The sequence below is a fragment of the Diplotaxodon limnothrissa genome, linkage group LG3, assembly GCF_057381915.1.
Source record: "Diplotaxodon limnothrissa isolate DT_005_m linkage group LG3, D_limnothrissa_male_GT1.1, whole genome shotgun sequence".
Lineage (NCBI taxonomy): Eukaryota > Metazoa > Chordata > Actinopteri > Cichliformes > Cichlidae > Diplotaxodon > Diplotaxodon limnothrissa.
In genome coordinates, this window is record NC_140598.1 from 70591434 (window position 1) to 70607800 (window position 16367).

Genomic DNA, 16367 nt, shown 5'->3' on the forward strand with positions numbered 1-16367 from the left:
GAGCACCTTGTTCCAGGGCATCTGAGCATGGAGGGAAAGCTTTATGCAGGAGATGGTAAGAGCTGTTGGGACTAAAGAAACTGAGCAGAAAACTACAGACATCTGGAAACTGAGTTGTTAATTCTCAGTGGGATCAGCAGGACTAGCAAAGCTTCACCATGACAGTCATCTGATTGACTGAACCCATCCAAACATCACTTCATGGACCTTTAGCTTGTGTCTGTGTGTGGACAGACATAACATGAGCTAATTATACATTACTCCTCCACAGAGTGGACCAGCAGAGAGCAGAGGTTTCCACTGGTCAGTCTGCACAGCAACATCAAACACACCTGGACTCTGTGGTTATGGTTTGTAGTACTACGTTTACATTTGTTCTTTTCAGTCACCTCTATGCTGCACTTTGTGGACCAGAGGATTGTCAGTGTGTCCAACATAAGTCAGAGTTTGGGCTCCATGATTTCAGTCAGATTGGGGTGACTGTAGCTCAGGAGGGGAGCAGGTCAGCTACTAGTTAGGTTTGTGAATCAAACCCTGGCTGGCAAATGTACTGGGTAACGTACTAAACCCAAGCTGCCCTCTGATGCATCCATCAGAGTGTGAAAGAAAGTATTTAAGCATAGAACAATGTGCTTGGTTGAATGAGGCATGTTGTATAAAATGCTTTGTGTGCACAGAGTATCAAAGAGAGCTATATAAGAACCAGTCCATTTACCACTGGGTAATTCATATAGTCTTCTTTTCCAGCGGCTGGAGGACAACATCACCATGTTTGTGAAGAATGAGCTGAAGAAGATCCAGAAGGTTCTGAGTCCAGATCACCCAGAAACTTTAAAGAGCCAGATGGAGGATGAGGAGATGTTTGAAGGTGAGGATGAAGATGAAAGAAAGAGCTGCAGAGAAGCATTTCTGAAGATCACACTCCACTTCTTGAGGAGACTTAAGCAGCATGAGATGGCTGACCATCTGCAGAGCAGTAAGAGAATTTCTCTAAAGACTGAATATTGATCTTTCCTAATAGCTCAAGAAATGGACCAATAGACATTCATCCTTTCAGGGTACTGAAAGGCTATGATATTTATTATATAATATTTGTTTCTGAATTTCTTACCTTCAGAAATATTTGCTCCACTCTGTAAACATGAACTTAAAGCCCAACTGAAGAAGAAGTTCCAGTGTGTGTTTGAGGGCATCGCTAAAGCAGGAAGCCCAACCCTCCTGAATCAGATCTACACAGAGCTCTACATCACAGAGGGAGGGACTGCAGAGGTCAATGAGGAACATGAGGTCAGACAGATTGAAACAGCATCCAGGAAACCAGACAGACCAGAAACAACAATCAGACAAGAAGACATCTTTAAAGCCTCACCTGGAAGAGACGAACCAATCAGAACAGTGCTGACAAAGGGAGTGGCTGGCATTGGGAAAACAGTCTTAACACAGAAATACAGCCTGGACTGGGCTGAAGACAAAGCCAACCAGGACATCCAGTTCATATTTCCATTCACTTTCAGAGAGCTGAATGTGCTGAAAGAGGAAAAGTTCAGCTTGGTGGAACTTGTTCATCACTTCTTTAATCAAACTAACGAATCAGGAATCTGCAGGCTTGAAGACTTCCAGGTTGTGTTCATACTTGATGGTCTGGATGAGTGTCGACTTAATTTGGACTTCAACAAAACTAAAATCCTGACTGAAACCAGAAAGTCCACCTCATTGGATGAGCTGCTGACAAACCTCATCAGAGGGAACCTGCTCCCATCTGCTCGCCTTTGGATAACAACACGACCTGCAGCAGCCAATCAGATCCCCCCTGAGTGTGTTGGCATGGTGACAGAGGTCAGAGGGTTCACTGACCCACAGAAGGAGGAGTACTTCAGGAAGAGATTCAGAGATGAGAAGCAGGCCAGCAGGATCATCTCCCACATCAAGAAAGCTCGAAGCCTCCACATCATGTGTCACATCCCAGTCTTCTGCTGGATCACTGCTACAGTTCTGGAGGATGTGCTGGAAACCAGAGAGGGAGGACAGCTGCCCAACACCCTGACTGAGATGTACATCCACTTCCTGGTGGTTCAGGCCAAAGTCAAGAGGATCAAATATGATGGAGGAGCTGAGACAGATCCACACTGGAGTCCAGAGAGCAGGAAGATGATTGAGTCACTGGGAAAACTGGCTTTTGATCAGCTGCAGAAAGGAAACCTGATCTTCTATGAACCAGACCTGACAGAGTGTGGCATCGATATCAGAGCAGCCTCAGTGTACTCAGGAGTGTTCACACAGATCTTTAAAGAGGAGAAACAACTGTACCAGGACAAGGTGTTCTGCTTTGTTCATCTCAGTGTTCAGGAGTTTCTGGCTGCTCTTCATGTCCACCTGACCTTCATCAACTCTGGACTCAATCTGCTGGAAGAACAACAAACAACATCAATGTGGTCTAAATTATTTGATAAACCAAAACTCCAATCTCTCCACCAGAGTGCTGTGAACAAGGCCTTACAGAGTCCCAATGGATACCTGGACTTGTTCCTCCGCTTCCTCCTGGGTCTTTCAATGCAGACCAATCAGACTCTCCTACGAGGTCTGCTGACACAGACAGGAAGCAGCTCACTGACCAATCAGGAAGCAGTTCAGTACATCAAGGAGAAGCTCAGTGAGAATCTGTCTGCAGAGAAAAGCATCAATCTGTTTCACTGTCTGAATGAACTGAATGATCGTTCTCTAGTGGAGGAGATCCAACAGTCCCTGAGATCAGGACGTCTCTCCACAGATAAACTGTCTCCTGCTCAGTGGTCAGCTCTGGTCTTCATCTTACTGTCATCAGAAAAAGATCTGGATGTGTTTGACCTGCAGAAATACTTTGCTTCAGAGGAGGCTCTTCTGAGGCTGCTGCCAGTGGTCAAAGTCTCTAAAAAAGCTCTGTAAGTTATAAAGTTTTTATTATTTAATTTGGTTGGTATGTTATGGAAAAACACACTGCCATGAACTTCTGTTTTGTTTTTGTCAAAATCACTGTAATATAATCACTGTACCTTTATATACACGTGACTTGTATTAATGCTGCTGCCCTCTTGTGGCTAAAGTGTAATTATGTTCTTGTTATTAGGGAGGATTTGAGAGTAACATGCCAAGTGAGTCAGCACCTTCGCTTTAGCTTAAAAAATCCAAATTCTTATGTCATCAGTTATAGTTGCATGTGTTCATTATCATAACTTAACCTTTAATATTGATGTCTTAAAATTATTTTGAGTAAACTAGCAATAATTTTATGGTTTATTAAATAAATACATCACTAATGAATTATTTATTTCAGTAATTAATGAAAAAAATATATTGATAATGAATTATCAGTTAATTTCATTTAAAATAATTCATTATTTATTTATGTACAATTCTAATTAGTTAAATACAAATTTAATCAATTATTGGTTTGTTTTCTATTTTAATTATTTTACTGACACATTTAATGAATTATTTAATGATGTATTTATTTAATTCACGTTGCTACTCCTGGCCCTGCATCGCTGTTCATAAATACATTTTATTTGTCAGCTTCACCCATCAAAGTCAGGGGGCGGGGTTAATGCTGATCAAGTCAAAACCATTGCTTTGGTCTGGTGGGCGTTCTTTTAGTGGGCTTTTCTCAATACTAAGTAGTAGAGGTGGGAATCACCATACAACTCACGATACGATATTATTGCAATTTTTTAAAATATTTTGCAATATTCAGATTCTGTACATAAAGTTAAACTTTATCAATATTCATTTTATCTAATATCAAAGTCTCGCACTCAGTCTTTCTCTCATTTCAGTCAGTTTTATTGTTGACAAACTGAACGGTTTGTATTACAGTCTAGTCCAACTTAACTGAATGCAACCATCTGGTACAATTATAGCTATTCTGAACTATGCAATTTATGAAAACTATGCAGCCCCTTCAGCAACTGAAGAATTTGAAAGTAAATTAAAACAAAATATAATTTTACATTAAATAAAAAAAGTTTTAAACTTAATTAAAATAAAACATGTCTTAAATTAAAATAAGTAAACTGTCATGTTTATTGCTGCCAAAAAAAAAGTTAAACACATTTGGACAGTGAAGGAATGTCAGGATTCTTGCTCAGAAAAAGGAGCTGATCAAGAGAGCAAACAAAAAATTGTTTGTAACAAAATATCGATTTCGGCGATCGTGGCTCAAGAGTTGGGAGTTCGCCTTGTAATCGGAAGGTTGCCGGTTCGAGCCCCGGCTTGGACAGTCTCGGTCGTTGTGTCCTTGGGCAAGACACCTCACCCGTTGCCTACTGGTGGTGGTCAGAGGGCCCGGTGGCGCCAGTGTCCGGCAGCCTCGCCTCTGTCAGTGCGCCCCAGGGTGGCTGTGGCTACAATGTAGCTTGCCATCACCAGTGTGTGAATGTGTGCGTGAATGGGTGGATGACTGGATATGTAAAGCGCTTTGGGGTCCTTAGGGACTAGTAAAGCGCTATATAAATACAGGCCATTTACCATTTTACCATCTTGGATGGAGCCCAGCTGTGCGTGGCCCCTGGGCCTGTGGTCAGAGTGTGTGCTGGATAATCCGGCCCAGGATGAGGCCAAACTGACATGGGATGAAATGTCTGTCACATAATTGAGCTTAGTGTAGTTTCATTTCTGCACAATTTAAAAACAACCAAAACTTTGTTCTGTCTTTTCTATGTTATACTGTAGACTTTCTTTGATACTGTGTCCAAAAGGAGCAGCTTTTACTTTGAAGGGGAGGAGTCTCTGTTTCCTCTTCAGGTTGGATGATGGAAGCAAATTAGTGTGTGATGTTCTTTCAGTGTTGCACTTTGTAGACGGTCCCTGAGCACTGGTCTCACAGCCAGCTGCACATAGAGACCAGTGTTGTTAGTCCAGGTCAGAAGATGACTTGTTGGAATGAAAATGAGCTTGTAGTTTGTCTGCTTTAATAATGTGACTGGAAAAAGGTGTTGGACTTCAAATATGTCCATTTCTTTCACACTTCACCTTTAAAAGTGAAGCCTTGTGGTTCCTGGAAGGAAAAAAACAACTTTTTCAAGTCTTTGTCCTGTTTTTATGATAAATGTACGACTTTAATGTGAAACATTCAGAGTTTTTTCTCTTGTTGTGTTTGTTTGAAGCTGCTTCCTGTTGGCTTCAGCTGTTTGGAGTTTCCATTTTCTAAACTTCTACATTCTGAACCTTCTTCAGCTCTGAACAGATGATGAAACACTGAATGATTTCAAGCTCACACTTTGTCTAATAAACTTACATCTTTCATTCTTTATACAGATTGAGGGACTGTGGTTTGTCAGAGATCAGCTGTGATTATCTGGCAGCAGCACTGAAGTCCAACCCCTCCCATCTGAGACAGCTGGACCTGAGCTCCAACTACAAGCTGCAGGATTCAGGAGTGAAGCATCTGTGTGGTTTCCTGGAGAGTCCAGGATGTGGACTTGAAACTCTGGGGTCAGTCAGCATGTTTTAGTTGTGCTGAGATGAATATGATGTGAAAGTTGTGCTGACACTAAACTGCAGACATCAGGCTGATATTATACTGATCCACACTGAGGATCTTCATGGTAAAGTCTGTTTTCTTCTTCTCTGGTTTAGTCCATTGACTGCAGCAGAACAATGTTCACATTTCAAACCTTCAAAGAAGAAGAAAAATCCTCCTCTGGATAATTCACTGTGAAACTCTCCAACTCTTCATTCCACCTTAAAGTCTGTCTGACACTGAAATCCAAAGCAAAATGTGCGTTTGCTTTACAGACAGCAGTCCAACACAAACATACACACATCATCCAAAACACAGTCCAACATCCAAATCTCCTCCACTGCCAGCATGAATGATGGGAAAGAGAAGGAGGAACACTCTGACATTCAGGGTTAGAATGAGTTTCATGAAGCAGACTGTGAAGATCAAAGCTGCATTAGAAAGCTTACATGAATGAATGAGTGGACAGAAGTGGACAGAGATCATCTGAAGCACTTCAAAGGCTTTAAATCAGCACATTTCTCTTTATTCTTTATCAACTCTGTTAGTTTCTCTCAGTTTTCTGTGGAATGAAGCTAACAGCAGGCTAATAAGATGCTGACCAATAGGTTTCTATTAAAGGTTGTAATTTGTATATGAAAAAGTGCTTTGGCTCAGCAGGGATCAGCTTACAGGTAGAATACAGCTGCTGGATGGGATTAGCATGTCATAGCTATCTACCAAACTGCTAACTGGGGGATTTCAGGCCATCTATGGATCATTTTTGCTAACTGTTTATTCAGCTTAGGCTCACAGGGCTGCAGCCTGTGCCCTAGCTGTCATAGGGCAAGAGGCGTGGTCCACCTGCACAGGTGAGCAGTCCATCACAGGGCCAACAGAGAGAGACAGAGAAGCACTCTCTCACATCCACACCTACAGCCAATTTAGAAGCACCAATGAACCTAAGCAGCATTTCATTGGACTGTGGGAGAACATCCAACCTCCACAGAAAGGCCAACAAGCTTCAACCTACAACCTTCTTGCTTTAAGGCACTAGTGCTAACCACATTTCCCCATTTCAGCCCAAATCCTGCATCTTCCTGTTTCTGACTCCAGGCCAGCTCCACTAACACTTTCTCATCAGACACTGCCACCTAGTGGAGGAAGTCTTAGTTCCATTTGAAGCTTCAGATGACAGTTAGTTCCTTTACAAAGAGGTGGAGGTGGTGGGGCCACAGCACCATCATCACTGAGTGCCATAGGACACTTAACCTTTGTTTCCATATGCTGGGAACTTCCTGTTGTTCCAAGGAGGACTGGAAAATGTGTGAAAATCTCCCAGTCAGTTCCTCACAGCACACTTCAATCATTTCCCTCCCACAGCATCAGGACCAGGGCTTTTTCTCTCTTTGGTCCCACTAAGAGATTTCCACACAAACACCTCATCAGTGGGACTCTCAGAGCTACCAGCCCTTTGCTACAATCACAAAGCTCTTCATTGAAACCAATGATATCAAAGCTGGAATCAAATGAGTCCAAGTCTTCTGCTGATTCAGCATCACATTCATCTTTGCTCCTTGTTCTGCATCCCCACCATGGACTTCATTCCTTTCCAAGCCAGCCTTGAGTGTCCTTTATTCAGCTCATCCTCTGCTTTACTTTTACACCTGATTTTAGCTGCTTTATCTCTCTTTCAACAAGTTTCTGTGCCTCAATCTTTTTCTTCTCTCCCTCATAACAAGACAGCTTCTTCTGCCTGAGAACATGTTGGAGTGATTTACTAATCCAGGGCTGCTTATTGGGGAAAATACTTCCTGTTTCCAAAGTAATCCCCATTTTTCCCAGAAAGAAATGTAAGTAGAAATCGATGATCTAAGTGAGAACATGAGCCTTTAAAAAGTCCCAGTGGGTGCAGTCAAAGCAGTCCCTCAGTCCCAGTATATAGTCTTTGGTCCAGACTGGAATAACTGTGTGCCCAGTTTGAGCTCTCTTCAGTGCTGTGACCTGACAGACCCAGAGGGGCCATCACATCACATTTAGAAGCTCCCCTAATGGAGCCACAACACATGTCCAACACTTAGTCTGTCTTGTTGGACCAACTGGAAGAAATGATTCAAGGACTTAGTCACAGAACAAAGATTCAAATCTCCAAAATCCAACTGGCTGCATCAGGACATATAGTCTGAAACTCTGCACAGTTTCCTGTTTGAAGCTGCTTCCTGTTGGCTTCAGCTGTTTGGAGTTTCCATTTTCTAAACTTCTACATTCTGAACCTTCTTCAGCTCTGAACAGATGATGAAACACTGAATGATTTCAAGCTCACACTTTGTCTAATAAACTTACATCTTTCATTCTTTATACAGATTGGAGAGCTGTGGTTTGTCAGAGATCAGCTGTGATTATCTGGCAGCAGCACTGAAGTCCAACCCCTCCCATCTGAGACAGCTGGACCTGAGTGAGAACAACATCCTGCAGGATTCAGGAGTGAAGCATCTGTGTGGTTTCCTGGAGAGTCCAGGATGTGGACTTGAAACTCTGAGGTCAGTCAGCATGTTTTAGTTGTGCTGAGATGAATATGATGTGAAAGTTGTGCTGACACTAAACTGCAGACATCAGGCTGATATTATACTGATCCACACTGAGGATCTTCATGGTAAAGTCTGTTTTCTTCTTCTCTGGTTTAGTCCATTGACTGCAGCAGAACAATGTTCACATTTCAAACAGTGAGACTCAACGTATGGCCCGTGGCCCACACGCGGCCTGCCCACCTTCCCTGATTCAGAGAGAGGGGACCCTGATTAACTGTGTAGTGTTCTTCCTCACAGTTCTAAGTATCAGACACAACAATGAATAATCCACAGCTGACTGTCTTTAGCAGGTCAAAGGTCACGGCACACAGCAGACAGTGGGAAATATTATAACTCTGATCATTTATCAGCACATATCCATATGTATAAAAACAAAGCTGACACTGTGAGACTTGATCAGAGGTGTGATCATCACAGCAGAGGCCTTTGTGTCAAAGTCACTGAGGATCAAACAGAAACACATGAAGCAGATTTTCCTGTTCTGGCTTTTTATAGCAGATAACCTTCAAAATATTCTGCAGTCCATCAAAAACTGAAGCAAACCATGAATCAACATGTGAACATGAGCTGATGCTGCTGAAGGGAAGCAAAGTTACAGAGGTTTGATTACAGACACAGCTGAGAGTTTGTAATCTGTCATCATTTTAAAAGGTTTACATTTCTTCAGTATTGAACAGCAGAAATGAGGCTTTGTTTTGGGAGGCCGACAGCAGTGAACACAACAGCAGACTGGTGCGTAATAAGCAGTGAATAATGCAGGAAACAGATTTTTGAAGGTAAACTGTTCTTGAAGTACACTGAGAGAGAGAGAGCTGTGCAGGAAGTAAACGTCAAAGTCAGAGAGAATTCATGACGATGTTCATCAAACGTAAAGCGTAGTTTGGATCTTCTTCTGCTGCTGGTTCACTCAGTTTTGGTTGGAGACAGATGAAACCTGCAGCTTCAGGATCTGTGAGCTGTCCACTTTCAGCCCCGACGGCGTGTCCGTGTACGTGCCGTCGAGTGAACGATCCACGCTCTGTGTTTCCATCTTTGTGTGTTTAGCTGCTCTCATTTACTGTTTTATCTGTTTGCTTGTTGTTGAAATACTTTTGGGAGCTTTAACCTGAGATTCTGGCAAAATACATTTATATTAAAAATCGATTCAGGATTGAATGAATCAACATCGCTTTATTCAAATTAAAACCATTTAAATAGGAAAATCCATTTTTTTACAGCCGCCTCTAATGCTGGGTAATGTCAGCTGGTCCATGTGCAGCTGGCTGTGAGGCTCAGGGAGCGTCTACAAAGTGCAACACTGAAAGAACATCATCCATAAATATTGAGTAATAACTGGACTCTCATACAGCGAGACTCAACTGCCTTTAAACATCAGCTTATCCTGCTGATCCAAGTCCAACACTGAGTTTGTAAAAACATGTTTGTCAATCATTTTGTTTGGTTTCTGAGGAAAATGATTCAATAACTTGCTGCTAATACACAACATTTCATCATATTTCCTCATAACCCTCTTTTGTCTGACCATTTGATCCCATTTGAATTTGCAATAAAGGATCCACAGAGTTTGGTGACAATAATGACAGTAGATGTTTGTGTGAAAGTGCTGGAAGCAAATTAGTGTGTGATGTTCTTTCAGTGTTGCACTTTGTAGACGCTCCCTGAGCACTGGTCTCACAGCCAGCTGCACATAGAGACCAGTGTTGTTAGTCCAGGTCAGAAGATGACTTGTTGGAATGAAAATGAGCTTGTAGTTTGTCTGCTTTAATAATGTGACTGGAAAAAGGTGTTGGACTTCAAATATGTCCATTTCTTTCACACTTCACCTTTAAAAGTGAAGCCTTGTGGTTCCTGGAAGGAAAAACACGACTTTTTCAAGTCTTTGTCCTGTTTTTATGATAAATGTACGACTTTAATGTGAAACATTCAGAGTTTTTTCTCTTGTTGTGTTTGTTTGAAGCTGCTTCCTGTTGGCTTCAGCTGTTTGGAGTTTCCATTTTCTAAACTTCTACATTCTGAACCTTCTTCAGCTCTGAACAGATGATGAAACACTGAATGATTTCAAGCTCACACTTTGTCTAATAAACTTACATCTTTCATTCTTTATACAGATTGTGGGGCTGTGATTTGTCAGAGATCAGCTGTGATTATCTGGCAGCAGCACTGAAGTCCAACCCCTCCCATCTGAGACAGCTGGACCTGAGCTCCAACAACAAGCTGCAGGATTCAGGAGTGAAGCATCTGTGTGGTTTCCTGGAGAGTCCAGGATGTGGACTTGAAACTCTGAGGTCAGTCAGCATGTTTTAGTTGTGCTGAGATGAATATGATGTGAAAGTTGTGCTGACACTAAACTGCAGACATCAGGCTGATATTATACTGATCCACACTGAGGATCTTCATGGTAAAGTCTGTTTTCTTCTTCTCTGGTTTAGTCCATTGACTGCAGCAGAACAATGTTCACATTTCAATCCTTCAAAGAAGAAGAAAAATCCTCCTCTGGATAATTCACTGTGAAACTCTCCAACTCTTCATTCCACCTTAAAGTCTGTCTGACACTGAAATCCAAAGCAAAATGTGCGTTTGCTTTACAGACAGCAGTCCAACACAAACATACACACATCATCCAAAACACAGTCCAACATCCAAATCTCCTCCACTGCCAGCATGAATGATGGGAAAGAGAAGGAGGAACACTCTGACATTCAGGGTTAGAATGAGTTTCATGAAGCAGACTGTGAAGATCAAAGCTGCATTAGAAAGCTTACATGAATGAATGAGTGGACAGAAGTGGACAGAGATCATCTGAAGCACTTCAAAGGCTTTAAATCAGCACATTTCTCTTTATTCTTTATCAACTCTGTTAGTTTCTCTCAGTTTTCTGTGGAATGAAGCTAACAGCAGGCTAATAAGATGCTGACCAATAGGTTTCTATTAAAGGTTGTAATTTGTATATGAAAAAGTGCTTTGGCTCAGCAGGGATCAGCTTACACGTAGAATACAGCTGCTGGATGGGATTAGCATGTCATAGCTATCTACCAAACTGCTAACTGGGGGATTTCAGGCCATCTATGGATCATTTTTGCTAACTGTTTATTCAGCTTAGGCTCACAGGGCTGCAGCCTGTGCCCTAGCTGTCATAGGGCAAGAGGCGTGGTCCACCTGCACAGGTGAGCAGTCCATCACAGGGCCAACAGAGAGAGACAGAGAAGCACTCTCTCACATCCACACCTACAGCCAATTTAGAAGCACCAATGAACCTAAGCAGCATTTCATTGGACTGTGGGAGAACATCCAACCTCCACAGAAAGGCCAACAAGCTTCAACCTACAACCTTCTTGCTTTAAGGCACTAGTGCTAACCACATTTCCCCATTTCAGCCCAAATCCTGCATCTTCCTGTTTCTGACTCCAGGCCAGCTCCACTAACACTTTCTCATCAGACACTGCCACCTAGTGGAGGAAGTCTTAGTTCCATTTGAAGCTTCAGATGACAGTTAGTTCCTTTACAAAGAGGTGGAGGTGGTGGGGCCACAGCACCATCATCACTGAGTGCCATAGGACACTTAACCTTTGTTTCCATATGCTGGGAACTTCCTGTTGTTCCAAGGAGGACTGGAAAATGTGTGAAAACCTCCCAGTCAGTTCCTCACAGCACACTTCAATCATTTCCCTCCCACAGCATCAGGACCAGGGCTTTTTCTCTCTTTGGTCCCACTAAGAGATTTCCACACAAACACCTCATCAGTGGGACTCTCAGAGCTACCAGCCCTTTGCTACAATCACAAAGCTCTTCATTGAAACCAATGATATCAAAGCTGGAATCAAATGAGTCCAAGTCTTCTGCTGATTCAGCATCACATTCATCTTTGCTCCTTGTTCTGCATCCCCACCATGGACTTCATTCCTTTCCAAGCCAGCCTTGAGTGTCCTTTATTCAGCTCATCCTCTGCTTTACTTTTACACCTGATTTTAGCTGCTTTATCTCTCTTTCAACAAGTTTCTGTGCCTCAATCTTTTTCTTCTCTCCCTCATAACAAGACAGCTTCTTCTGCCTGAGAACATGTTGGAGTGATTTACTAATCCAGGGCTGCTTATTGGGGAAAATACTTCCTGTTTCCAAAGTAATCCCCATTTTTCCCAGAAAGAAATGTAAGTAGAAATCGATGATCTAAGTGAGAACATGAGCCTTTAAAAAGTCCCAGTGGGTGCAGTCAAAGCAGTCCCTCAGTCCCAGTATATAGTCTTTGGTCCAGACTGGAATAACTGTGTGCCCAGTTTGAGCTCTCTTCAGTGCTGTGACCTGACAGACCCAGAGGGGCCATCACATCACATTTAGAAGCTCCCCTAATGGAGCCACAACACATGTCCAACACTTAGTCTGTCTTGTTGGACCAACTGGAAGAAATGATTCAAGGACTTAGTCACAGAACAAAGATTCAAATCTCCAAAATCCAACTGGCTGCATCAGGACATATAGTCTGAAACTCTGCACAGTTTCCTGTTTGAAGCTGCTTCCTGTTGGCTTCAGCTGTTTGGAGTTTCCATTTTCTAAACTTCTACATTCTGAACCTTCTTCAGCTCTGAACAGATGATGAAACACTGAATGATTTCAAGCTCACACTTTGTCTAATAAACTTACATCTTTCATTCTTTATACAGATTGGAGAGCTGTGGTTTGTCAGAGATCAGCTGTGATTATCTGGCAGCAGCACTGAAGTCCAACCCCTCCCATCTGAGACAGCTGGACCTGAGTGAGAACAACATCCTGCAGGATTCAGGAGTGAAGCATCTGTGTGGTTTCCTGGAGAGTCCAGGATGTGGACTTGAAACTCTGGGGTCAGTCAGCATGTTTTAGTTGTGCTGAGATGAATATGATGTGAAAGTTGTGCTGACACTAAACTGCAGACATCAGGCTGATATTATACTGATCCACACTGAGGATCTTCATGGTAAAGTCTGTTTTCTTCTTCTCTGGTTTAGTCCATTGACTGCAGCAGAACAATGTTCACATTTCAAACAGTGAGACTCAACGTATGGCCCGTGGCCCACACGCGGCCTGCCCACCTTCCCTGATTCAGAGAGAGGGGACCCTGATTAACTGTGTAGTGTTCTTCCTCACAGTTCTAAGTATCAGACACAACAATGAATAATCCACAGCTGACTGTCTTTAGCAGGTCAAAGGTCACGGCACACAGCAGACAGTGGGAAATATTATAACTCTGATCATTTATCAGCACATATCCATATGTATAAAAACAAAGCTGACACTGTGAGACTTGATCAGAGGTGTGATCATCACAGCAGAGGCCTTTGTGTCAAAGTCACTGAGGATCAAACAGAAACACATGAAGCAGATTTTCCTGTTCTGGCTTTTTATAGCAGATAACCTTCAAAATATTCTGCAGTCCATCAAAAACTGAAGCAAACCATGAATCAACATGTGAACATGAGCTGATGCTGCTGAAGGGAAGCAAAGTTACAGAGGTTTGATTACAGACACAGCTGAGAGTTTGTAATCTGTCATCATTTTAAAAGGTTTACATTTCTTCAGTATTGAACAGCAGAAATGAGGCTTTGTTTTGGGAGGCCGACAGCAGTGAACACAACAGCAGACTGGTGCGTAATAAGCAGTGAATAATGCAGGAAACAGATTTTTGAAGGTAAACTGTTCTTGAAGTACACTGAGAGAGAGAGAGCTGTGCAGGAAGTAAACGTCAAAGTCAGAGAGAATTCATGACGATGTTCATCAAACGTAAAGCGTAGTTTGGATCTTCTTCTGCTGCTGGTTCACTCAGTTTTGGTTGGAGACAGATGAAACCTGCAGCTTCAGGATCTGTGAGCTGTCCACTTTCAGCCCCGACGGCGTGTCCGTGTACGTGCCGTCGAGTGAACGATCCACGCTCTGTGTTTCCATCTTTGTGTGTTTAGCTGCTCTCATTTACTGTTTTATCTGTTTGCTTGTTGTTGAAATACTTTTGGGAGCTTTAACCTGAGATTCTGGCAAAATACATTTATATTAAAAATCGATTCAGGATTGAATGAATCAACATCGCTTTATTCAAATTAAAACCATTTAAATAGGAAAATCCATTTTTTTACAGCCACCTGTAATGCTGGGTAATGTCAGCTGGTCCATGTGCAGCTGGCTGTGAGGCTCAGGGAGCGTCTACAAAGTGCAACACTGAAAGAACATCATCCATAAATATTGAGTAATAACTGGACTCTCATACAGCGAGACTCAAATGCCTTTAAACATCAGCTTATCCTGCTGATCCAAGTCCAACACTGAGTTTGTAAAAACATGTTTGTCAATCATTTTGTTTGGTTTCTGAGGAAAATGATTCAATAACTTGCTGCTAATACACAACATTTCATCATATTTCCTCATAACCCTCTTTTGTCTGACCATTTGATCCCATTTGAATTTGCAATAAAGGATCCACAGAGTTTGGTGACAATAATGACAGTAGATGTTTGTGTGAAAGTGCTGGAAGCAAATTAGTGTGTGATGTTCTTTCAGTGTTGCACTTTGTAGACGCTCCCTGAGCACTGGTCTCACAGCCAGCTGCACATAGAGACCAGTGTTGTTAGTCCAGGTCAGAAGATGACTTGTTGGAATGAAAATGAGCTTGTAGTTTGTCTGCTTTAATAATGTGACTGGAAAAAGGTGTTGGACTTCAAATATGTCCATTTCTTTCACACTTCACCTTTAAAAGTGAAGCCTTGTGGTTCCTGGAAGGAAAAACACGACTTTTTCAAGTCTTTGTCCTGTTTTTATGATAAATGTACGACTTTAATGTGAAACATTCAGAGTTTTTTCTCTTGTTGTGTTTGTTTGAAGCTGCTTCCTGTTGGCTTCAGCTGTTTGGAGTTTCCATTTTCTAAACTTCTACATTCTGAACCTTCTTCAGCTCTGAACAGATGATGAAACACTGAATGATTTCAAGCTCACACTTTGTCTAATAAACTTACATCTTTCATTCTTTATACAGATTGTGGGGCTGTGATTTGTCAGAGATCAGCTGTGATTATCTGGCAGCAGCACTGAAGTCCAACCCCTCCCATCTGAGACAGCTGGACCTGAGCTCCAACAACAAGCTGCAGGATTCAGGAGTGAAGCATCTGTGTGGTTTCCTGGAGAGTCCAGGATGTGGACTTGAAACTCTGGGGTCAGTCAGCATGTTTTAGTTGTGCTGAGATGAATATGATGTGAAAGTTGTGCTGACACTAAACTGCAGACATCAGGCTGATATTATACTGATCCACACTGAGGATCTTCATGGTAAAGTCTGTTTTCTTCTTCTCTGGTTTAGTCCATTGACTGCAGCAGAACAATGTTCACATTTCAATCCTTCAAAGAAGAAGAAAAATCCTCCTCTGGATAATTCACTGTGAAACTCTCCAACTCTTCATTCCACCTTAAAGTCTGTCTGACACTGAAATCCAAAGCAAAATGTGCGTTTGCTTTACAGACAGCAGTCCAACACAAACATACACACATCATCCAAAACACAGTCCAACATCCAAATCTCCTCCACTGCCAGCATGAATGATGGGAAAGAGAAGGAGGAACACTCTGACATTCAGGGTTAGAATGAGTTTCATGAAGCAGACTGTGAAGATCAAAGCTGCATTAGAAAGCTTACATGAATGAATGAGTGGACAGAAGTGGACAGAGATCATCTGAAGCACTTCAAAGGCTTTAAATCAGCACATTTCTCTTTATTCTTTATCAACTCTGTTAGTTTCTCTCAGTTTTCTGTGGAATGAAGCTAACAGCAGGCTAATAAGATGCTGACCAATAGGTTTCTATTAAAGGTTGTAATTTGTATATGAAAAAGTGCTTTGGCTCAGCAGGGATCAGCTTACAGGTAGAATACAGCTGCTGGATGGGATTAGCATGTCATAGCTATCTACCAAACTGCTAACTGGGGGATTTCAGGCCATCTATGGATCATTTTTGCTAACTGTTTATTCAGCTTAGGCTCACAGGGCTGCAGCCTGTGCCCTAGCTGTCATAGGGCAAGAGGCGTGGTCCACCTGCACAGGTGAGCAGTCCATCACAGGGCCAACAGAGAGAGACAGAGAAGCACTCTCTCACATCCACACCTACAGCCAATTTAGAAGCACCAATGAACCTAAGCAGCATTTCATTGGACTGTGGGAGAACATCCAACCTCCACAGAAAGGCCAACAAGCTTCAACCTACAACCTTCTTGCTTTAAGGCACTAGTGCGAACCACATTTCCCCATTTCAGCCCAAATCCTGCATCTTCCTGTTTCTGACTCCAGGCCAGCTCCACTAACACT

The 16367-nt window shown here is 42.3% G+C and overlaps 1 protein-coding gene across 2 annotated transcripts; it reads left to right on the top strand.

The window, feature by feature from the left end:
* Positions 1–768: 768 nt before the first annotated feature.
* LOC146637682 (protein NLRC3-like) lies at positions 769–5513 on the top strand. 2 transcript variants are annotated; one of them, XM_085349768.1, is made up of 3 exons: positions 769–976; positions 1118–2918; positions 5290–5513. In XM_085349768.1, exons 1-3 carry the CDS (start codon positions 769–771, stop codon positions 5483–5485), a joined length of 2205 nt encoding a protein of 734 aa, XP_085205894.1. In that variant the 3' UTR covers positions 5486–5513. The 2 variants fall into 2 exon arrangements, with proteins under 2 accessions (XP_085205894.1, XP_085205895.1); XM_085349769.1 differs by lacking the exon at positions 5290–5513 and having other exon boundaries at positions 792–976; positions 1088–2922.
* The last annotated feature ends 10854 nt before the right edge of the window (positions 5514–16367 follow it).